Source organism: Aquila chrysaetos, chromosome 5 (assembly GCF_900496995.4).
Source record: "Aquila chrysaetos chrysaetos chromosome 5, bAquChr1.4, whole genome shotgun sequence".
In the NCBI taxonomy this organism is placed as follows: domain Eukaryota; kingdom Metazoa; phylum Chordata; class Aves; order Accipitriformes; family Accipitridae; genus Aquila; species Aquila chrysaetos.
The window spans coordinates 45398904-45424152 of NC_044008.1; the positions used below are offsets into that span (position 1 = coordinate 45398904).

Below are 25249 nucleotides of genomic sequence, written 5' to 3' on the forward strand. Positions count from 1 at the left end.
CATTTTAACTCAATTTTTTCATTGAACTTCCTTAATTGTGACCTTCAACTGCAGGTGATAGACTATTTTGCATTGAGATTTTGCAATTAGCATTATTGTTAGAGAAATAAATGCTGAGTGTTCATGAGAGACAACATCAATATTGTTACTGTAACCTGAATTGCATCAGGGCTTGATCATGCCCCTGCTGAAGCTGAGGAAGTTTTTACATCAGGAGCATTAATGCTTGTCTGCTGAAACCCTATCTAGTGCTTGTGTGTTTGTGAAGAGATTTTTTTTTTTTTTTTTTTAATAAGTTTGCTGTAGATGGAGAGTTGCCAACTGTGAAATAAGGTTTTATGGGTGGCAGAAAGGAGGCTTCATTATTTACATTTCCACCAAACACCTGAATAAATAACTCTGTACAAGAGCAAGTGAGGTTCTGCGGAAATGGTTTGCACTAGATCAAGTTTCCTTTTTAAGATCAATATGAACAACAGTATTTTTCTAGATTTGCATGGTTTAGGGCAGCAAATTTAAGAAAGGATCCTAAAGCTCAGGTTTGCTTCTTGATACACCTGTTTTTACTAATTTTATCTCTCTTGAAAGCTAAAAAAAAAAAAAAAAAAAAAAAAAAGTCTTGATGAGTATTTAACACACAGTTAAGGAAGGAAATAATAAGGAACAGTCACGTCGGTGGACTGATTTAGTACTGTAATTGTTAGCCAAATGCTTGTGCTTCTGATAAGACAAGAAAACATTTAACTAAACTTAAAGTATGTAAAAGGCTATAGTGAAATATGGTGTATTCTACAATAATTATGAAGTTACTCTAATGCATTAAATTTACATATATTCTAGTGGGACCTGGGAAATTCTCAAAAAAGGGGATGCACCTTCCCTTCCTGTTTTGATAAATCAGCATTTTCTCTTGAATTCTGACAATATTTTAGACCCCAAAATCTTATTATGTCATACTGAAATACAAGATAGTAGTTGTAAATCCTGCAGCCAGCTGACAAACTTCACTGCTGGGAAAGAATGGAGCCAGTGGATATAAGAGTATGAAACTCAGACAGGGAGGAAAGTTGCATGTGAATGCAGTGCGTTACGTTACACATTGCGCAGATCCCCATAGACATGCTAACATTCTGACAAGAGGAATATGAATTTTGGAGAATGTAAAGGTGGAGGCTGGATGGATGCCCAGTGGAGAACCTTGAGTAGTACCAGTAGAATATTTCAGGGAGAATCCATATTCCTCTTCCTTCATCATTGGGTATCAAGATTAATGAGTAGACTGGTAAGAGCCAGAACCACTCAGTCATCAGAAATTTCTTCCAGAAGAAGGTTACTTTAACATTCTGATCTCAGATCCCATAGTTGTGGTAGAGGCACCAGCTTGGATCTAGAGTGAAATGCACTGGAAAGTTGTTGAAAGTAAAATACAGCTTTATCTTGAACTTTTCATGTAAAATGTTTGACCCACCCTACTGTCTCTTTGTACAGCTATTTTTGTTAGAAGAGATGAGGGAGAGGAAGTATGATGGGTATGCCAGGGCCATCCAGAAGGCATGGAGGAAGTATGTGGCCAGGAAAAAATACGTACAGATGAGAGAAGAAGGTAGGTCATAACTTCAGATGACAGATATTTCACACATGGTTCCAGGAACAGAAAGAGTGCCACAGGAGATGCAGGAAATCTCTCTCTCTGTAGAGGAAACCATTGCATTGCAGATGACCATCTAGGAATGACTGCAAATTGTTGGATCCCTAAGGTACCACTGATGAGGTTGGCTGCTCTGCATTTATGGATTTCTTGGTCTACCCAGTGTTTTGCTCTCAAAACAAAGCCTGACCGAGTAGGACAGAGATCAGAGATGTTCCAGGGGAAGTAAAAAAGGAAAAGCTTCCCACAGTTATACAGGACCTGGATGGTCTGTAGATGATACAAATCAATCCAAGGGCTGTAATGCTTAGTTGCATGTGTGACTTGGGTTATGTGAATGAACAACACTCTGGGTTTGGAAGAGTTAATCTTTAATTTCCAGCAATGAATGAGAAATTCTGTAGTTCTAGAAGTGCTCCCAATTCATCAGAACTGCTGAGCTTGCCATCAGTGTATTTCATTAGGAATGGATTTAATGATCACATGGATCCTTATATAAAGGATTAGTAGCAGTACTTCACTGTTTCTTCCGTATTATAAACAACTTGATTATCACTCCTTCCCAAAAAGTTCTGCTTGAAACAGTGAGCTCTTTCAGATCATGGGTTTAGAAAATCTAGTAAATACTATTAATCAATGTTTACTTTTGGTATTTAAGCATCAGATTTATTGCTGAACAAGAAAGAGAGAAGACGGAACAGCATTAACAGGAATTTTGTGGGAGATTACATAGGCATGGAGGACCATCCAGAGCTACGCCAGTTTGTGGGCAAACGGGAGAAGATTGATTTTGCAGACACCGTAACTAAATACGATAGACGGTTTAAGGTAGGTTTAAGAGCAACATCCACTAATGATTAGTTCTGCTAGGGAGTTACAGATGTCTTTACCATCCTTTAACAGAAACTCCACCATGTTAGTGTCATACCATCTAGGATAGCAGCTTGAAGAAAGTGTCTTCTAAGTTAAAGACACATAGGGAAGCAGTTACGCCCTTGTGATCAGACCATTGCCATTGTCAAACCTATTGTCCCAGAGTGAAGGCTTTATGGGACTTGCTGGGCAGAAAGCTACAATAGTTAGGAAATGGGGAACAAAGCTGCTTTCCTGTCCGGTGCAATCTGACTCTGAGGTTGTGTGATTAATCACATCAGTATTTCTTTCACTTAAACCAAAGACTAACAGTATTGCCCCAAATCATAGTACGTTATGTATCTTTGGAATAGCACCACGACATTAGTGCATTGATCTCTGCATAGCTATGTATTTTCAAACAATTTTGTGTTTCAGAGCGTGAAGCGAGATCTTGTCCTCACTCCAAAGTGCATATACCTGATTGGGCGTGAAAAGATAAAGCAGGGTCCAGAGAAAGGCCAAGTGAAGGAAGTCTTAAAGCGAAGGATGGAAGTGGAGAGAATTCTTTCCGTCTCTCTAAGGTCAGTACCTTGAAAATATCTTTACATTGACAGAGAAATTTGTGTAGGACGGGGAAATAAGTTGATTGATGAAGGGTGAATTTTCTTAAGCTGTATTAATTGAATCTTGTGAACAAAGAAATCTGTAGCCTTATTTTCACTCCCAGCCCGAGTAAGTGCCTTACAGCAATAGATGTTTATAGCCAGCACACAAACATTTTCTGACGAGTTGTTAAAATGTTTCACTTACACTGGGTCTCACCTGCCTGGTGTGTCCCCAAAAATGTATTCTGTGAAACATATATTTACCATGCACAAGCAGGTTCTAATAAGTTTTGGCTCAAGCTTGTATCCCAGAAATAATTCTTTCTTACAGAAGTACACCTTGTACATATCCGCTGCTTCCTAAAGGGGTGTTCTCTCTCTGGTGAGCTACTAAAGCCTTTATTTATAGTTGGATTTCACATCACATCTGTTGACTGAATGTCAAGCTGTTATGGATGCATGACTAACCAAATCCAACAGGTGTTAAAACTCCGATTTATTTTTCAGCAAAAGTTAGTTAGAAGTCCGGTAACATTTTATAAAACCACAGGCTCAATGATGTAAAGAGAACTAATACTACACGGCTGACTTAAGAATCCCCAAGATTTAAAGTGATGGCTCAAAACGCGCGTATCGCTCACCTAAAAGCTGAGGGCTCTCTCCCTCGAGGAGTTACCTCGGGCGGTGCCCCGACCCGAGGGGGAGTCCCCGACTGCAGACCCGCTGCTCCCAGGAGGACTGATTGCAGCGTGTCCTCCGGCGGGACCCTGTTTATACCCCTGTCGAATCTGACCTGTGGACATTTAATTCTATTGGCCAGGAGGGTCACCTCGGTGTACCTGGCGCGTCTCGACTGGCCAGTTCAAATTTCAACCTGCAGACTCCAGGCTTTCCTTCCCCTTCTCCCTTCCTGGAGAAGTTTTGTTTCCTGCTGGCAGGAGTTGGGGAGAGGGGTGGGGGGAATGTTCTGCCACACAAGCCAATCCCAGATTGCAGGAGATATCTGAGGTGTCCACACAGAGCTGAGAAACCCAGTTAGGTGAGCAAAACCAGGAAGAAACTGCCGATGAGACCAGTGGATTATTGCCTACATCATTTCATCCCTTTGAAGATGAGTGAACAACATCTCCGGATACCTCATTGCAGTTTATCAGAGCTCATAGCTGAGTGTAATTTAACACAAAAGAATACCGATCCAGGGCAACAAGTGTACTTTAAATATTGAAATAAATTACTATTTTAACAGAATACAAGTCTACACTTGAGTACTGTGTATTGATAGCTACTGTAAAGGTTTTTTGGATATGCTTATAAAACGCCCCCATTAGCATAGCCAGAAATTTTCTTACAGACATTATTCAGTACTTAAGCAGATTTCATATTTTTCCAGAATTCTTCACAGCCATCAAGATTAGGGAAAGGTCTGCAAGATGTGTCTGCTCACAGTACCATTTTCAAAACCTGTAGTTTATTTATCATACAACTTTAGAACAGAAGTTGCAACAAAATAACTGTAGTAGATCTGGGTTAAGGATGAGAGTGGAACCTAGCTTTTTAGTGCTCCAAGTTTGGACTGTGTGCTGTGCAAACCTCAAACAGATTGCAGCCAGACACTTGAATTGGGCCTGTAGCATTCCAAAGGCATAGTCACACTGAGTCAGCTAAAAGGACGGCTGCCTGCCAAGTTACTGAAAGCTGTTACACTCCCCTCACATGTAAATAACAGTTCCACAGAAACTTCTGAAGCAAAACGAAATGTGCTTCGTTCAGAGGAAATATGTATTTTACTTTATTACATATGATCTTATTGGCATCACTGAGACGTGGTGGGATGGCTCCTGTGACTGGAGTGTTGGAATGGAAGGATACAGGCTCTTTCGGAAGGACAGGCAGGGGAGGCGAGGAGGGGGACATAGGTCAATGACCAGCCGGAGGTCACGGTCTGCCTAGGGATGGATAAGGAGCTGACCGAGAGCTTATGGGTCAGACTTAAATGGAGGGCAGGGACAGGTGACATTACAGTGGGGGTCTGCTACAGGCCACCTGACCAGGAAGACCGAGCGGATGAGGCCCTCTATAGACAGATAGGAGCAGCCTCATGTTCACAAGCCCTGGTCCTCATGGGGGACTTCAGCCACCCCAATATCTGTTGGAGGGACAACACAGCAGGGCATAAGCAATCCAGGAGGTTCCTGGAATGCGTTGATGACAACTTCCTTCTCCAAGTGACAGAGGACCCAATGAGGAGAGGTGCTATGCTGGACCTTGTTCTCACCAACAAGGAGGAGCTGGTGGGGAATGTGAAGCTCAAGGGCAGCCTTGGCTGCAGTGACCATGAAATGGTGGAGTTCAAGATCCTTAGGGCAGTGAGGAGGGTGCACAGCAAGCTCAGTACCCTGGCCTTCAGGAGAGCAGACTTTGGCTTCTTCAGGGATCTGCTTGGTAGAGTACCATGGGATAAAGCCCTGGAGGGAAGAGGGGCCCAAGAAAGCTGGTTAATATGCAAGGATCACCTCCTCCAAGCTCTGGAGCGATGCATCTCAACAAAGAGGAAGTCAGGCAAAAACTCCAGGAGGCCTGCATGGAGGAACCAGGAGCTCCTGGACAAACTCAAACACAGAAAGGAAGCCTACAGAGGGTGGAAGCAAGGACAGGTAGCCTGGGAAGAATACAGAGAAATTGTCTGAGCAGCTTGGGATCAGGTTAGGAAAGCTAAAGCCCTGATAGAATTAAATCTGGCTAGGTACATCAGTGATAAAAGGAAGACTAGGGAAAATGTGGGTCCTCTCTGGAAGGAAACAGGAGACCTGGTTACCCGGGACATGGAGAAGGCTGAGGTACTCAATGACTTTTTTTGCCTCAGTCTTCACCAGCATGTGCTCCAGCCACACCACCCAAGTCGCAGAAGTCAAAGGCAGGGACTGGGAGAATGAAGAACCACCCACTGCAGGAGAAGATCAGGTTTGAGACCATCTAAGGAACCTGAAGGTGCACAAGTCCATGGGACCTGATGAGGTGCATCCACGGGTCCTGGGGGAAGTGGCAGATGAAGTGGCTAGGCCACTATCCATCATATTTAAGAAGTCGTGGCAGTCCAGGGAAGTTCCCACTGACTGGAAAAGAGAAAATGTAACCCCCCTTTTTAAAAAGGGAAAAACAAAAGACCTGGAGAACTACAGGCCAGTCAGTCTTGCCTCTGTGTCCAGCAAGATCATGGAGTGGATCCTCCTGGAAACTATGCTAGGGCACGTGGAAAATAAGGAGATGATTGGTGACAGCCAACATGGCTTCACTAAGGGCAAATCCTGCCTGACAAATTCTGTAGCCTTCTACGATGGAGTTATGGCAATGGTGGATAAGGGAAGAGCAACTGACATCATCTGCCTGGACTTGTGCAAAGCATTTGACGCTGTCCCACACGACATCCTTGTCTCTTAATTGGAGAGACGTGGATTTGATGGATGGACCACTTGGTGGATAAGGAATTGGCTGGACGGTGACACTCAGAGTTGTGGTCAACAGCTCGATGTCCAAGTGGAGACCGGCAACAAGTGGTGTTCCTCAGTGGTCAGTAATGGGACCGGCACTGTTTAATGTCTTTGTCGGCGACATGGACGGTGGGATTGAGCGCACCCTCAGCAAGTTTGCCAAGGACACCAAGCTGTGTGGTGTGGTCGACACGCTGGAGGGAAGGGATGCTATCCAAAGGGACCTTGGCAGGCTTGAGAGGTGGGCCTGTGTGAACCTCATGAAGTTCAAAAAAGCCAAGTGCAAGGTCCTGCACATGGGTCGGGGCAATCCCAAGCACAAATACAGGCTGGGTGACGAGTGGATTGAGAGCAGCCCAGAGGAGAAGGACTTGGGGGTGTTGGTTGACAAGAAGCTCAACATGGCCCGGCAATGTGTGTTTGCAGCCCAGAAAGCCAACCGTATCCTGGGCTGCATCAAAAGAAGTGTGGCCAGGAGGTTGAGGGAGGTGATTCTCCCCCTCTACTCCGCTCTGGTGAGACCCCACCTGGAATACTGCATTCAGCTCTGAGGCCCCCAGCATACAACAAACACGGACCTGCTCAAGCAGGTCCAGAGGAGGGCCATGAAGATGATCAGGGGGCTGAAGCACCTCTCCTATGAGGATAGGCTGAGAGTTGGGGTTGTTCAGCCTGGAGAAGAGAAGACTCCAGGGAGACCTTATTGCAGCCTTCCAGTACTTAAAGGGTGCCTACAGGAAAGATGGGGAGGGACTTTTTACAAGGGCATGTAGTGATAGGACAAGTGGTAACTGTTTTACATTGGAAGAGGGTAGATTTAGATTAAATATTAGGAAAAAATTCTTTACTGTGAGGGCAGTGAGACACTGGAACAGGTTGCCCAGAGAGGCTGTGGATGCCCCATCCCTGGAAGTGTTCAAGGCCAGGTTGGATGGGGCTTTGAGCAACCTGGTCTAGTGGAAGGTGTCCCTGCCCATGGCAGGGGGGTTGGAACTAGATGATCTTTAAGGTGCTTTCCAACCCAAACCATTCTATGATTCTATGATTCTGTCTAATAATGTTTTGAGCTTAGCTTATTGATTTTATTTTGTTGTAAAAAACATTGGGTTTGGTATATGTTAAAAGTAGATTCAGAATTACAAGCTATCAAACTGTCCAGGTATTCCTCCAAAACCAAACCCTAAAATCCTATGGAGGCAAGAAGGCTTTTCCCTGTTACCATGTTAGTATGGCCTGAGTTCAAAATGGGTCTTAATCAAGGGATCTCTTAACTCTGTACTGAAGTGACTTAGTAGTAATATAATGCTCTGGCTGCAGAGGCTGTAAAAGTTACTGCTTCTCTCGAATCTGAGGTCTCAGTGGCAGGAGTTAGCACTTGTAATATTTAACAGTCTTCAGTTTGTAAAACTAGAGTGAAACCTTTATTTAGCACATGTATTACCTACTATGTATCTTTGGGGAAAAAAAACACAACAAAAACGCCAAAACAGTTTTTCAGATATCTGGCTCAAAGCAAAATTGTATTGCTCTAACTTGCATTCTCTCATGTGTTTTCAAAACTCCAGTTTATTGTCCCTATAGTTTAAATTTTCTACACTGCTGAGATAATTGATTTCTGATGGGTTTTGAAGTGAATCTCAAACCTCTGGTGCTGCAAGAAAATAATTGCAATAACATTCTTCATGAGCTTATCCAGAATGGATTTAGCTCTATTCTATATTGCAGCCTCAAAGTCTTAAAAGTTTCAGTTGTTGTTAGTACTATGGTTCATGCAATATTACATTTTAACTAAATCAGTACATAATTAAATACATTTTAAATCAAAGGGGGAGAGAGGATAACTGGATTCTTGCATTGCTATCTAAACAATACTTTTCTAGAAACCCATGCGCAATATATTGATGTAAGCCTGTAGCAATACATTTATACACAATAAATGCAGAATAATCAGTAGTACTGACATGTATTAACAGCAATTAACACTACATAACAATTTGAATTACTAAAGGAGTTGCAATTTAAAGTGCAAATGCCCAACTTGGAATTTGTTCAGGGTACTGAGAATGACAACCCATACTCTCATGGAAATGTTCTTGCATTTTTAGTAACAATAAGTAACTGAGCTTTATAATTTATCTGATAAGGAGTGACACAGGACATCCTAACAGCATTGTGAAGTCAGACTCTTCACCAAACCAGCAAAAAACGGACCACTGACTAGATAATATTTACTGTGCGTCTTGTGCTTTTGTTACACAGCTCATTCAGAACCTTGCTGAGGCTCTAGATTTGCTTGATGATAGGAAAGGAGGTCATACTCTTACTTTATTTTTATAGATTTCTTATTGCTATTTTGAATACTAATCAGGCAAGTTTGTAGTTTCATACACCCTTTTCCAAACTATGGGAAAGATTTCAGAATTTTAAAGAAGAGTGTGGAGTACAGAGGTGGTAGGTAGATTTTTAGAAAAACAGTGATACAACTCATCCTTTACCTAATGTCTCAAGTGGGTTAGAACTGTATTTTTATACCTGACAGTCAAGAGCACCTCTAGCAGCACTATGAAGCTATTTTTAATTCTGCATGAAAAGGTACTTAAAAGTCTGTAGAGAAAGTCATAGTCTTCAGTAACTAGATGAAAAGCGAGGGTCAGAAAACTAGGCCTGCTCCCCCTTTCAGATTTATAGAATCAGCAATCAGGCAAACCAGCTGGGAGAGGAAAAGGGAGGAGCATGCTCAAAGTGGAAAGCTGTTGATTGCTAGGTAATTAGAATCAGAAAACAGTGATGAGGGCAAATAGACCTAATAATATTGTCTCTGATAGAAGGTGCAGGCTTGTTTTTTCTGAGTTGAATGTTCTTTGAGTTCCTTATGTGCTATAATTAATTTATTTTTGGAGTTAACTCTGAAATGTTGAAGCAATACATATATAGATTCAGGTGAGATATTGGCACCTTCTTTGTGTGATGTATTGCTATGCAAACCATTGAAAGAAGATGTTTCTTAGTGACAGGTATGTAACTTTGGCTTGCCCTTCACGTGGCTGCCAAAGCCACCTGTCTGGTTTTCCACAGCCTTAACCACTGCAATGCCTTCACACTTCTGAGTTATGTATACTGTTTTTTAGAAAAAACGGTGAAAACTTGTAATGAATGTTAATTCTAAATTCAACAGGATTTGAAAGGTCCATTTCTCCAGACAGAAATGCAAACTGAGAGTGCCTTTTTCAGTTGGTAGGTGATATCTAATGTATTGAAATAAATTGCTGTTATCAAATAGTATTTTCTGATACTAGTAATAGCAGCAGAAGATGGACCAACAACATTGACAAAAGAGCAGAGAAGCTTTGGCTTTAGACTCCCTGCAGCGGACTAAACAACCATGAAAAGGAGCCACACATTTTCTGCCAGGAATACTTAACAATGTCTAACTAATGCTCCTTTCTTCAATGGTTGTACTCCATTTTGTGAAATATCACGCTGGTGATGTGATAATTCTTCTGTGATAAGGTTAAGGAATTCTCAGCTCTGCAGTTGTCAAAAGTCCTGTGCTGTCTTTTCTCCCAGCCACGCATTTTCCTACACTAGCTAGCACTCAGGTGGCTGCGTGGAGATATGGATGAGACATTGAAAAGTAAGGGAAGCAGAAAATTAATCTACCAGGAAAGGGCAGGGGATGGATTCTAGCATGAGAGAAGGAACAGATATGCACATGAACAAAGAGGGTGAGGGGCAGAGGGAAGGCTGCCCCTTCTGACAGCACAACAATGTTAACCTGATTTAAACTGGTTATGAAGTCATACATGAAATTAGAGGTTTCTTGTCACTTCTAATCCAATGCAAATGTGGGTGGCTGCCCAACGGGTGGTCCCCTCCCTCTGTCATTTTGCTCCCACCATTTTGTTGTGTCTGATCTAGCATTGCGCTCCGTGCAATGACCTGGTTCTGTAAGCTCATCCAGTGGGATGCTAACCAGCTTCAAAATACAATTCCTTTACTGTGGGTCAGCAAATTGAACCAGAGCATCCTGTGGTTGCTTATATGCTATTCAAGTCAAGAAGTAAGGAGGGGACCCATGGCCTCCATTTTCAGGTTTTACAGTTTTATTTAGAAAGCTCTGTTTATACCTCTACTTTGTAGAGAGAGTGCAGAAGCAGACAGGCACCAGGGTAGTTACAGCTAAGAAGCATGCCAACATGCTGTTAAAAGGAAGAACGATACACATATAAACAAATTATAAGCATGCTGGAACAATAGTAATCCTGGCTAGGATGTGACAGAACTGTTTTTACTGTGGGGACTCTGGATGGGCAGAAATCAGCCTTGCAAATTACTGATGTGGATATAATTTTCTGTGAAGTGTTTTGCAGCATTTTCAGCAGGTGTAAATAGGAACTGATCCAAAGGTGGCAATGGAACCCAATGTGCTTGGGTTTTATACTGTGTTAAACCAGTCCAAGCTAAAGCCAATGGAAAGTTGAAAGTTTTCATTCCGAATTTACTTGCTTTGGGTTTCAGTCTTACTTTAGTAACCTTCAAGTTTCCAATTCACCTCTAATCACAAGTGTTGCCATTACTGAAGAGTTGGACTTTAATTGTAACTTTAATAGCACATATTCTTTTACTGACTGTAATTACTGTAAAATGACTAACTAATATTCCTGTTTCCCAGTAAGGATTGTTTCAGATATTCCATTATCAACTCCTGAAAAAAACCTCAAACCTGTTCTCAGAAAGCAAGACTCTACAATTAATGCTGCTTGGACTTTCTTATGTTTTTAAAAATTAACCCCAAGTACTCTGCAAATGTCATTATAATGCTGGCTGTATTTGCTGATGAAATTTTAATCTGAATGATACATGCTCTGATTTCTTTTCAGCACAATGCAGGATGATGTTTTCATTCTACATGAACAGGAATATGATAGTTTGCTGGAATCGGTCTTCAAAACTGAGTTTTTAAGCCTCTTATCAAAACGATACGAAGAGAAAACACAAAGAAAACTACCTCTGAAATTTAGCAATACGTGAGTTATGGTTTTTTTCAATGGGCTTTTAAGAATAAATAGTCTTTGTTGTTGCTGCGAAGGCAAATGAGTGAGTGCTAACTGTTGAGCTCCTGACACTATGCTTTGTTTTAAAATAGTAAGAGGCAGCACAGTGTAAAAATCTGTATGTGCAAGAAGACCAGACTTTCTGATTAGCTTGTCAGAGTAATAGGTTAGGATTGTGCCTGGGCTGTCTGCCGCTTTCCACTGTCTGTGTGCATAGAAGAGTTGCCTTCATTCTACTGAACATGGCATCAGGCTCAAGGGTCTGCAGCTGTGTGCATCATCATGATGCATCCCTATCATAAGAAGGGAGCATCCTCTTCCAGCTGACCTAGGAGTGGAAGCATCATGATGGAAGAGTTTGAAAGACAATTCTGGAGACATAATGTAAGAATCTGAAATTCTGAAGTTTGTTGTGGGGACAGAGGACTGCAGGGTGAAAAGATAGTTCTAAAGGAGCCTCATAAAGTAAATGATATTTGGAACATTTTTTAGAAACAAGCCTGAAAAGCTACAGAATGTTTGATGTGCATTTTAGCTGTAAGGGCATGCTGGAAACTCTCCCAACAAATGTGTTCTTTTGTTAATACTCCTACCCGTTAAGCAGATAGCAAGAGTAGGCCTTGGATTTGTATGTTTATTTTATTTCCTTTGAAAAAGTGGAGAATTATAAAAGGTAATGGGAGAGTAGTATTTTAGTTTGGAAAGGGTGTAGGAGAAGAATTGAAGTGCATAACATTCCTGTATCGCATACTCCTGTACATTGGGAATCTAAAGCCGGTATTGAGTACATTTTTTGTTTATGTAAGATGTGATGTATTATACTTCTGGGGTCTTGCCCAAAACCAAACTGTAATTTCCTTAGCTCATATCTGAGTACAGTTCAGAGCAGATGGATAGTGTGGAAATGCTGGGAAAGACTATATATGTGTGTGTGCGCACACACGGAAAAAAGTTTAAATTGGAAAGATTGAAGTATGTGTATGCAAAATTGTTTACTCCCAGAACATGCACAAGGCCCAATCCTAAAGCATACATTGCCATATACATGCCAATATATACACATATGTATACATCTAATGTGTGTATATATATCTAATGGTATATACAGAAGAATGTTTAGGAAGAGAGCACTCTAGCTTGCTTAGCTTGCTCCAGTAGAGTCTGCTGCAGAGGCAGTGATGTTTGATGGCAGATACATCTCTTACTCAGACCTTTGCACATTTTTCTTCAAAGCTCACTGTCTTCTCCACCCGCTCCAAGGCATCTTAAACTTCCTTTGAGTAGCTTTACCAGGAAAGTTAAAGCATCAGTTAAGAACATTTTATAAAGCATGGAGATTTAATTAGGTGGTTTATGTCAGCTACGTCACTCGGGGAATACAGATTCTCAGTCTAAGGTTTTTACTTTTATATTTCTAAGTTATCTGCTGCCAAGTGATATTGTCCTGATGTGCTTACATTAGACTTGAAGTGAAGCTGAAAAAGGAGAGTTGGGGGCCTTGGAGCAGTGGTGGTTCTCGACAAGTGCAATTTATGCAAGGCCAAGGAGATACAGCCATTCTCAAGCCAAGTAATAAAGTGCTGCAGATCAGCATCGGACCAGGGCTACCAAAGAATTCCCGTAAGTATCAATTTCCTTTAGAAATTAGTGAACGGTTTAGAAATTTAGAGAATGGTTGACTCTTTCTCTCCTTGCTTGCCTGTAGCCTTAGCGTGTTCTTTATTATTTCTCTGTAATACTTAAAAGAAGATCCAAGTTATAGATCCTAATGATACAGCAGAACTCCATGCTGCTCTACAGTCATGCTGGAATTCTGTTACTTTCACTATATACCGTTTCTGAAACATCTGAAATTCTTTGCCCTGCACCAAAAGAAATGAGGGCATTTAAACATGTGACATAGTACAAATGGCACAATTAGCCAAGCATTTTGGGGAAGAGTCTTTCACTCTGCTCTGAGCTCCTGTAGTTCCTACAGTCTTGCTGATGTAGAAAGGTCTGCGTCAGGACAGAGCAGGTTGTGATATGAGGAAAGGTAACCTCTGTACATCACCAAAGATGGAGCTGTAAATCTACCAGCCTCACAGGTTTCGTGTCCTACGTTTTTCACGTACTAATTGCTGATCAGAAACAGTATAGTCAAAAGTACTGCTGTGCCAGCTATCCATGGTTTATAAACAAGTTCATAAAGCTAGTGGTCTTTTGGGCCTCATTTACTGTAGTCTTGAGATAGCTTTACTTCATGTCCTGTGGCTGAGCTGGATCACAAAAGGGAGAATATGCCTGTCGTCGTTGTTACACCTAAAGCTTTAGAACAACCTGGCGAATACTGCAGGAGTCAGATTCATACCTGAAGATCAGCTCTTTCTGATCAGAGAGTAGGGGTCTGGCAGGCAGAAGGACTTACCTAACTAATGTAATTGTGAAAGGGTAACAAAATGCTGCTGGTTTCTTTTAGGTCCTACTAGACGGAACCTTACCCCAAGTAGAGGGTATTCCAACAGGTCTCAAAGTCAGACTTATCCTACGAGAGCCGCACCACCTCCTCCTGGTAAGTTCTCTTAGCCTTGGGCAAAAACAAAATTCCAAATTCAGGCTTTCACTTTACTCTTGTCATCTGGTAATTTTTACCCACTAAGAAATCATAGTAAAGGTTAAAAATGCTCTTTAAAAAGTCTTGTCTGGAAAGCATACATTGTAGGCATTTTATGAAGTGTATTGTTGAAGTCTGCAGACGATCAGACTGGTATTCCACCAGAGCTATCCTGGTTGTCATGGATGCTGGCATGTTCAGCCACTTAGTAGAAGACACTGAATCTAAAACTAGCCTTCTCCACTTTCCTTTCAAGGGTAAAAGATATACTCTTATCAAGCCATAGACGATGCTTTACAATGAAACTGCTTTCAGTGCCAATAAACAATAGAATGCAATTTATGTCTCATTGTCCTACCCTGTTACGTAACTTTTGCATATGCTGAATGCTGAGAGTAAGCAGCATGGCTTTTTCCAGCTGTGCCAGTAAGCAGCATGGCTTTTTCTGCATGGGATTGATGTCATTAGGGTGTTTCACTTCTGCCCTTGAGACATACGATTAATTTAGCCTGTGAACTCAGACTGGAGAACAATATTCCATTGACCCAACATTTCCCAAGTGTTTTTTATTTACTTACACTCCCAGAGTACTTTTTTTTAACAAAGGGTTCTCTTTCAGTCAGCTGCTGTTTATTGAGAAGCATAATGCTAATGGTGTAAGTAAGTGGGGTGTGCAATCAGTCGTGGTCACCAAATTAACTAGACAATTCCCAATCCTCATAGCTGTATGAGTCAGACTAAGGACTGCATGATCTGCAAGAACTGCTCGTAGTAAAGTGGGAAATTACTGTAGTTAAAGGAGTTAACCTGTCTGCAAATGCAGATAGTAAATATTCATACAGGGTGAGTTAAAGCAAGGAAAGTCTGTTTTAATATTTTCAAAAACTCTTTCAGCAGTTTTATAGCTACATGAAAATGACAAAAACATTGGTTGAAGAAGCCTTGCGCCTGCAGACCAAGCCCAAACTTGCCTCACGTAGATAAGGGATGTAGATTTGCACGCAAGTCCGAGGCACCAGTGGATGCCCGTACCTGCAGCATGGCCTTTTGTAATCATGTATCCCTTAGTGCTTATGACAGCTCCTGAACAGACATGTCAACAGTCAGTCCTAATTAGAAGAGCCTGCCTCTCTGTGCAGCAAGACACTGGGCTAACTTTCTGCATGGGATTGATGTCATCAGGGTGTTTCAACTCTGCCCTAGAGAGAAAAAATTAATTTAGCCTGTGAACTCCGAGGAGAGAACAATATTCTATTGAACCACCATTTCCCTAGTGTTCAACTGTGGAGTTGAACTATATGTTCACAGACCAGTGAAACCACACTGTAGTGTCCGGGCAGGATAAGTGTAACTACTGAAGTTAAATGCGGTGTTGGCCCTTATGCATTAGGGTATCATGTTTAAAAGGTGAGTAGAATTCTTTCATGCAGACCTCAAATCAATTACTGTAACTGTTTTTTTGTTTGGGGTTTTGGTTTTTTTTAAAATTCAAAATCTTTTGTAAAATAGCCAGTTAGAGCTGGAAAAATAAGATTGAAGACAGGTGTTACAAAAGGGTTCCAGTTAGACTGCCCAGACTTTAAAGGAGTCTGAGGCAATTGCAGGATTTGGGCACATTCCTCCTTGAAAGTCACAAAAAAAATCCCTCCATCCTGCTCTCACTATGTGAGGAAGTAACACTGTGGGCCATCGTCTGATAATTTGAAGTGGATTCTCCTATTTTCACCTGTTTTGAAATTAATGGTCCAGCAGCTGAACAGACTGTTATGTATATGTTCAGCATAAAACAAACCTTTATTTATATAACCATAATGTATGTGCCATACTAGCTTGTGTCCCAGAGTGAGTTTTATGTATGAGTTTATGATGACTTAAGCTCTGCCACACTATCAAGAGAATATCAGAAACAAAGACCAGCTGTTGAATGCAGTAAGGTTTTTTGAAGTGTCATGACTATGACTTCTCCTCTCTGCACAGCTATTCATTCTGCTAATTTTCAACAGGCATAATTACAATGGAAAAAGGAGAGGATTACCCACAGCATTAAGCAATCTGATTTTTAATATAAGCATAGCTCCCATTTTATTCAGTGGGGGTTTTAGGAATGTAGAACATGCAGAAGTGAGCTCCTTAGGCCCTGATCCTGCAAGTAGCTCAGACATGGGTGGGTTTGTTTTAAATTCAAGTTAGAGGCATAACTTTTAAGCTATCAAAGTAGCAGCAAGGCTTTTTAAAAAACCAAACAAAACAAACAAATAAAAAAAGGAAAAAAAAACACTTGCTTGTTAAAATAGACAAATATTTGTAGCAACTTAAAAAACAGTCTGCCCTGTATTCAGGGAGTTGGATGGAGTTGGAACTTTAAAAAGAGACCCCCAGCAATTCTAGCTAGCTTTAGATTGACCCTCATCTGGATAAAATTTTGTGCAGTGTTTTAAATAGAGGTGTGGTGGTTACAAGCTAGCTAAGCAATTAATAAGGTTGAATTTAGCTGAGACCTAATGCTCTTGCTTGATTGTGATGTTCAAGGCACATGTCTCAAACTTCATGAAGGCATGAACCCAAAAGAGATCGCCAGCACACCCAAAACTGTATAAATCAAACTTTAAGATTTCAACATTATTTTGTTTTCAAGTTCCTTGATAGCTGAGTCTCACTGACAGCTGAATCTAACTGACAGCTGAGCCATCAAGACAAGGAAAAGGTTACATTTATTGAGCTGTAGTTTGGATTGGATGTGTTCACACTTCATTTACTTCTAGGTCAGCAGCAAAACGGAGTAATAAATCCCCCACAGTTTGTACCACTTGCCCATGTCCCAGGAAATCAATGGGCCAATCAGAAAAACCTGTATACAAATATGACACGACCAACTTTACCACGGCAACTGTCTGGAGGATCAGGCAAGATTTCACAGCAACCAGAAAGCTTGGATTTCCTGAAAGTACCTGACCAAGGAGCAGCTGGGTAAGATTTTACATTAAATCTGAGAAAAAAACCTGTCAATTTTTGTAAATAGCTTCACACACTTGAACTGTTCGTGACTGATGAACTCATATTGTGTACATAGATGACCAGATTGTGCTATTGAGCTGTACTCAAAGGTATCATCATCTTCCACAGGATTTCCATATATTCCACACATATTCCATCATAGGCCTTTAGGAATGAAGGTAAACGAGTTCTAGTTTAATACCTTAAATTTGCATGGTACCTTCTACTTAAGGACATTAAGACACTTTTTTAACTAGGCCTTCTTTCCCTTCTGGTTTACAGATCATAAGCCATAGATGTGGTATTTTACAGCAACTGTCATGCCCAGAAATGCTGGCTAATAGTAGTTTTGTTTCAGCTTTGACTCACGACTCATATACCAGATTTGTACTTCTTTTTAGGAGGAAGGTTTGGCAGCGTGACTTTCAAGATTATTCCAGCATCATTTGGACTTCTAAGCTGTAGCCTTCCAGAATATGTTACTATTACAATCCTACAAGATTTGGGGGTGGGCAGGTCTTACTGTTGTAACTAGGTATTTCCTAATAGCCAACAGTTAAAAGCATCAAAACAATCACCAGAAGTAGCAGAAAGATGGAACCAAGAAATCAGGGGCTTAGTACAGGGAAGCAGAACAATTTGTTCTCAACTCTGAAACCAGCTGCTCCAGATCTTGACTGAAAATCCAGAAGCAGGCAAAACTTCTCATTTGTGGAAATCATGAAGACAGAAGTCTTCTGTCAAATATTTATTGGACTTTAGTGCTCCAGAATGTTAAAGGCCTTACAAAATTTTACGTTTTTCAGTGACTGAACAGTTTCTACTTTGTCAGCCCTTACGTTCCACTCTCTTGTAGAACATTAGTGGAGTTTTACTATAGTAAGAATTTGAGTGCCACTTAATTATCAAAGACTGCTGCCTATTCAGCAATTCTAGGAAAAAAAAAAATGTATCTATCTGGTTGAATAAGCAGTTTGTGTTTCTCCTTGCTGATGACTTCCTCTTTGTGTGATTTAATTCTGATGTAACCAAGTCTCAGAGAAATTACTAACAGCTCGTTGTCCTAGAGCATATTAAATCAACAAGTTGCATTAGAAGAATAAAAATCCACTGTGGTAAGGTGTAATAACTTTGCGTAGTAATGGTTAGTGCAGATACAATTCTATAGTCCACAGCTCTTCAAGTAAACATACATGATAAATACCTCCTTGTTAAGTAGGAAAGCCCTGCATATGGTGAACAAGCCATCACTCTTACATCTCTGTCCAAATAATATTGAGGGGAAAACCAAGAGGAAATATGGATTTTTTTCCTGCTGAGAACTCTATTTGCAGGTTCTAACTCTATCTGCAGGTTCTTAATAAATTACAGCTCAATGTCCTTCTCAGCTTTTCCTCCTCCAAATGGCCTCTCTCTTTCCCTCCCTTCTAACAGACTGCTACCTCTCTCTGTAGCAAGATAGCCTCTATAGCCCAGCCTCTGAGAGACAGCTGGCTGACAGCAGATAGCTTTATGTTGCACCAGTGCCCTGACTGAATCATCACATAGCCTGAGCCTTCACTTGCCACGACAGCTAGGGAACCATACATCCCCTGAAGGTGATGTAAAAGTTCAAAGTAAAACCAGAGACACTGCTGTAGTAAGAATTTTGCCTAAGGAAGTGCCCACGTAGTTCAAAGTCTCCCACAATCCCATTCCAATATTGCATTCTTTTACCCTTGTCATACATTGTTGACTGTAGTAATGCAGCAATGACTCACTAACACTTAAACAGTCATGATATTTTTACTCTGAGCTGTCAGTTGTGACCCAAGCTCCCAGGCCTGACAGCAAATCATTTTGCCAGATATGGAAGAGCTTGCACTTGGGTAATCTGGGAGAAATCAAGATTAAGTCAAACTTTCACCAAGTTTCCATCTGACCTTCTGCAGCCCCTTAACCTATTTGCCCGCAGCCCTGGAATATTCTGAGGGATTAGATGGAACAGCTCAGTCCCCTTCTCCAGTGATCCACGTGAACGGGGGTTCTTAGGGGCAGCAAAAAAATCACTTGTTTTTAAACTATATCAGGAGCAACTTTTTGTACCAACAGACCCTTCTCAGCTCCTTAGCAGATGTTCTGCACTAAATTCTCCTGTTAGCCTAAGCATTCCTTTTTTGCGTAATCCAACTGGCTACCGTACTGATTTAGCATATTACTTACAATGTTGCTTCTAGTGAGCATTAGACACCTCATAGAAAACAAATAATAAGTAAGTGTACACAGAATTGATAGATTTTCAGTATCAAATGTGTACAGGTTTCCTAAGAAGGGGCTTTCCAGTTCCTAAACACAGAGGTGGTCAGCCCTCCAGCAAAATAAGGCATGTACAGAGTGTCTTTTCAGTTGCACTAATGGCAGTCTTTTTTTTTCCCCACTGTGCACCAAGTGTTAGCCATAAGATATTGTAAGCATATTTAGAGCATTTTTCTGTTGAAGTTTGGTCTTCAAATAAGACAGACATTAGAACCAAGTGGCCACTGCTGCTTATTTTAACCATTTCAGAACTGTCAGCACATGCTAATGCTTTCAGACACATTTCCATCTTTGTAAACTAATAACTTCCATGCCTTTAGGTGGTGAAGTTTTCTCATTGCCGGTCAACTTATTCTGTTAAAACTGTTTCACTAGCATTAGACTTCTACTTTGTCTTGAGACTACAGTTCATGCAACAACCACCCATAAGCCATAGGATAAAGCCAGTGTGATGTCTATCAATCAGACAACTATGACTGACACAGCCATTACTGTAGCAGCCAACAAGTATATAATGAGATAAGAACTATCATATTGGATTAAAAAGATCAGTTGCATCATATTACAGTTCCTAATGCTATGGGTACACACCACCAACCCCATCTGTTTCAGTCTTACAAGTCTACAAGGATGATTACCACGTATTAAAACTTTATTACTTAGTTACCATTTTAAATAGCAATCATGGTCGATGTAGTCCAAGGGAAGAAAAAACCCAAACAAAACACACTGCATTAGAATGACATCTTCACTCTCTGCTAACTGTTTTCACTGCTAACTCTATAGGCTCAAGAAGGGTAGGAAAAAAAAAAAAAAAAACCAACCAGAAATGGCCACAGCAGTAAGTGCAACCAGAACAAGTAGGGAACAGGTATCCATTGCTCCCTTCTGGATGGATTTTGTGGAAGTCAAGCTTCTCTATAGGAAGCCACAAGTAAGACAAAAGAGCACTTAGTAACATAGCTTATGAGTCTGAGGAAGGAGGGAGGGAGGGAAGAGGATGTTGGGGAGCAAGTTGTTTTGTTTTGTTCTTTTGTTTTTGTTGTGGTTTGGTTTTTTTTTTTCTTTTTTCTTTCAAAGCAAGCCACAGCTGTAGGCAACATGCAGTAGCAATATGGCTGCTACCATGTGAGGTATGGGCCTGGCAAAGTAATTTCTTGGACCTTAACACTCCAGTATACAAGTTGCTGCCTGTCTAGTACACCTTGCAAGTTCATTGAATTGTGTTTCCTGAAGTGTAAAATAGTATTTTGGTCAGAAATGGTGGCAAGTAAGTAAGGGCCCACTCAGAGGGGTAGAGTGCAGCCCAATGAGGCTAATTTCAGGTGGGCATTGAAACAAGCAGGTGATAATTTGGTTTTACATCCACATGACTTCAGACAGCGGTGGGCTACTCTAGGAATTAGAGTATTTTGACACAGCTTATTCAATGCTTCGTTACTGCTCATAATAAGATACTCTGAGCACAGGGCCAAACGACTAATTTGTAACAGCCACAATAGCAATACAACAAACGGAGTTGCTGTCCCTACCAGTACCGTTACTGAGGCGTATTCCGGTCGATGTTTCCAGGGCCATTGTATAATCTCGTTCCCAAGCAGCAGAGTACTGCGACGCTACCGGCAGCGTCCCTTCGCGAGCGGAACTCGCGCGAACAGCTGCTGCGAAGACAGATGGAGGACACTTTTCCTCAGGGTAAACGCGGGGTGGCGAAAAGAAACCCCACCGCCCGCCGCGCTTGTGGAGAGGCGGCCGCCCCCACCCCCCCCCCGGGGCGGGCTCCCACAGCGGGGCGCGGGGAGCGCGCAGCGGCGCGGGGCGCGCGCCCCCTGCTGGCAGCGGCCGCGTCAGGCGGCGCGCGCTGCTCGCGCGGAGGAGGCGGCAGCTGGCGGCACGCGGGATCCCGCGCGCCAGCCGGCAAGGCGCGGCGAGGCCCCGCCGTAGGCCGGGCTTTACTTCGCCATCCCCTACCGCCACACACCTTTTCGTCGCCTTACTTCTCACTGCCTGCCAGCTGCCGTCGCCCTTGCGAGTGGTAGGGAGCCAGCAGTAATCGGGCCAAGTTATTTAGCAGAGCGAGTCCCGGTTCGATTCCCAAAGCCAGTCTGGAACAGAGCCACGCTCCCAGAGGCGCGGGGGAGGCAGGTGCGCCCGACACCTGATGGCTTCTGCCTGATCTTCCCTCAGTGCCTCCCGTTTTGTACCGTGCCCGGTATGACCGTCCTCAAGTTTCTCCAATCCCTTCACCACTATGAAAAGCAAACATTCCAGAGGTGCGTAACAGCAGTAACAGACTAACGGAAGTACTCGTACAAAAGCGACATTTGCAAGGCTGCCTTCCTGAGCATTATAAGCTCCTTTTTGGTATGTTAATAAAGAAACAGTACTATGATATTCAGCAGTAGGTTTCAGTAAGTTTTTCTGACTGTTCTTTTTCAAAAGGGAAAGCACCATCATGTCTTCCCAGTACACAAGGAGTAAGCTAGAGGAGTTGTGGATTTAGTATTTCAAAGCTACAGTCATTATAGATAGAATTTTTAAGGGTTAGAATTAGGTTTATTTTTTAGCAGAGCTGCTGAGAAGGATGCACTGGTACTACCACAGCTTTAAGTTCTGCCTATCACTAACACTCCAATACAAGCTTGAGTTGAAAAATACCATGCTCTCACCAGCGAAACATCATCTCATTTAGGATGTTCTTGTTCTGCTGTGGTCGCAGAAAAAACCATTCTAAGACTTGCTCCAAATTCTTTCATTTCCATACCTAGGTCTAGTTTTCACAACATACATACCCTATCCCAAGCAAAGTCAATACATGCTGAACAACAGGAGAAAAATCCTCTCTCCCAGTAGATAAATTTAGAACTGAAATGCTGTTAACCCATACTTCAAAGCTCATTTTTTGGTGCAGTTCATTCATTACACAAACTTGGAACTAGAGACATACCAACAACAGTTAGTCTAGAACTCTGTGTAACTGTAAAACTTTTCTGCAAGAGCTGTGTACTGTTACCATGGCATTACATGACATAATCACCGTTCAGTCTCCTCCGCATCACTGCAACATTTTTTAGTCATTCAGCACATTTATTTACTATTTATTTTAAACTGACATATTGCATCTAATACCTGTTCTCTCTTCCAGCCTTTATTAGCTGATGAGCTGGCAAAATGCATTTCTTCCCTCTTTCCCCTTCCTAATCTTTGGAGTGGTCACAGCTGTGACAAAGAGTTTGTGCAGCATCTCCCCTGCTGCTTCAGAGTTGACTATAACAGAACAAGTCCATAGACGGCCCTGGAATCTGAGGCAACTTAAAAGAGATGCAGTCTCTCTTACAGCTTAGTCACAAGAATGGTAAAGTAGCAAGCCTGTGAGCTAGAACTTTGTTTTTAATACTGGAAACTAAATCCCTGGTGAAGTTGGGGCACGGGGAGAGACAGACTAAGTTGTGTAGTTGCCAAGATCTGCATGAACTGCATGTGCACATTTGTTTACATTCCAGCCTGAGCACTAAAACGTCTTCTATGCATTTGAACTGCTGTTTGTAAGTATCCATTCATCCATTTCAGTAGGGAAGAAATGGCAACTCTGTCCCTTTCACAGAGAAGTCTTACATTGCTCTTTTTAACTGTTGTGACATTTAAAAGAATCCTTTTTTCCTTGTTCCATGATATCCTTTAGAATCAGTTCATTATGACAGTGGGGTTGATGGAGCTTAGGTTCAAGTCATGAGCTTTGAAGCACATTAACATTTTTTTTTTCTCCCATTAGTGTTCGAAGGCAGACAACAAACCGACCCCCACCAGCTGGAGGAAGGCCTAAACCACAGCCAAAGCCTAAGCCTCAGGTACCACAGTGCAGGGCACTGTATGCATATGATGCTCAGGACACAGATGAACTTAGCTTTAATGCCAACGACGTGATTGATATAATTAAAGAAGGTACGTAGAGATAAAAGGTTTTGTTACTTAACTACTTATGACAGTGTACCTTCAAGATTAGTACTAAAGACATGACTTTGAGCCACATCTTCCCTCATTAGGCTTGCAAATTTCTATGATAGCTCAGGGAGCAGAGAAATCTCCACATCAATCAAACCCATTCACTTAAAAGCATGTCAGAGACAGATCAATGACATGTGCATTACTTGGTACTGCAGACCTCTACAGTTAGTTTAGAGTAGTTCTGTCACAGGCTCTGGCTGAAAGTTAGCCTGAACTACAGCTATAGCACAAGAACAAAAACGTAACAAAGCAGTTCCAAGCTCTTTGGGTCTCCAAAGCAACCTCACATAAGGCATAGCAATACAGCCAAAAGATTAGCAAGCTCAGGTTCGCCTAATCATTTCTTCTCAGTCCTTCAGAAGGCAACTCTCTCTGTGTGGAAGAGCTTTGCAAGGCTGCCTCAAAAAGTATACAAAAAGGTTTACAGAACCTCACTGCTTACCTTTGCTTTCTTCACCATAGATCCTTCTGGCTGGTGGACAGGAAGACTACGAGGGAAACAAGGTCTGTTTCCCAACAATTATGTCACCAAGATATAAGAGACTGTCAGACAAAAATTGGCATGAAGTTACCAGTGGTTGAAGATGCTTCCTCTTGCCTTCAGGACACTGTTCTTCTGAAATTTGCTATTCTCAGCAGTATTTCCACCAGTGAAGTTGTATATGAACAGGAAGAAAATTACCCACAGCACAGACTTTGACCTTTTGTCTCAGAAGCATACAGCAATGGACATACTGACCAATTATTTATTATATTTAAAACCTGGTTTTAACACCTAGTAAGTGAAGAATACTCAAACCTCCCTACAGAAAGGTGCTTTGCAGTCTGGGACCAGGGACTTTGAAAAGGGTGTATTTAATAAGTGCCTTCAGCTGAGTATCTGTAACCTTTTTAATTATCTACTGAAGATGATGTTAAATGCACATTTCCTCTAATGCAGATCATTCTGGGGAACATGTTAAGTATGCTGCTACATGTCAAAAACATTTAGGCTTATTTAGGATATTACCATCTAAAAACCTACTGTGATGGTATATTTAAGTAATTCTGTACAGAGAGTTGTAATGGAACTGGTTTGTGCTTGCTGATGTGTTTAGGGATGCCCAACAGGCACTATAAGAAGTTAAAAGAGAATACCACATAGTACTGTATGCTAAACAATGTTGCCTTCAAGATTTATATTATAATATGGCTGGCCCATGTTGGATTTAAGTTTAATGCTGTACCTGTTATAAGAAGTGTCTTTATGCAGAGCTGTACATTTATAGAAACAGATCATATACTGTATATAAAAACTGAATATGATAGAAACATGTATGAATGTATAATGTAGTATTCCACTGTTCTTACTCATAAAGTAGTTCTACTAGAATTTTTATGCCAGGTACTTACAGATATGCACTACTCCTTTTAAATGGGAAAAGCAAAGTGTTACTGCTTAAGTCTGATTGCCTCCCACACCAGAGTGGCTGTTGCTTGCCATACAGTTATCAGCATTCATGCTTTGCCTTCTGAACCTCCATAAAATAAAACACAAGAAGCAGTTAGCTGAACAGGTCTGTTCTCTGTGCAGTTTGTTTTCAGTTGTGTATACAAAGAGATCCCTTTACAACATCTGTTGGATTTTACTGCACCAGTTCCTAAAGAAAAAATCCCCTTGCCTTTGCTCCAAACCAAACCATTTTCACTATGCCCAGCTGAAGGGTATGCAT

The 25249-nt window shown here is 41.5% G+C and overlaps 1 protein-coding gene across 4 annotated transcripts in view; it reads left to right on the top strand.

The window, feature by feature from the left end:
• MYO1E (myosin IE) overlaps window positions 1-25090 on the top strand; it is a 132814-nt gene extending 107724 nt beyond the window's left edge. For 2 of the 4 annotated variants that reach the window (XM_030015384.2, XM_030015383.1), the window contains 9 exons: window positions 1489-1603; window positions 2307-2476; window positions 2939-3084; window positions 11477-11623; window positions 13113-13270; window positions 14109-14201; window positions 17006-17210; window positions 23305-23474; window positions 24000-25090. In XM_030015384.2, the coding sequence (XP_029871244.1) occupies window positions 1489-1603; window positions 2307-2476; window positions 2939-3084; window positions 11477-11623; window positions 13113-13270; window positions 14109-14201; window positions 17006-17210; window positions 23305-23474; window positions 24000-24076 (1281 nt within the window). In that variant the 3' untranslated portion in view covers window positions 24077-25090. Of the gene's footprint in view, window positions 1-1488; window positions 1604-2306; window positions 2477-2938; window positions 3085-11476; window positions 11624-13112; window positions 13271-14108; window positions 14202-17005; window positions 17211-22677; window positions 23475-23999 lie in introns of those variants that run through there. The other 2 variants (XR_003923545.2, XR_003923546.1) reach the window with 2 other exon arrangements.
• Window positions 25091-25249: the final 159 nt, after the last annotated feature.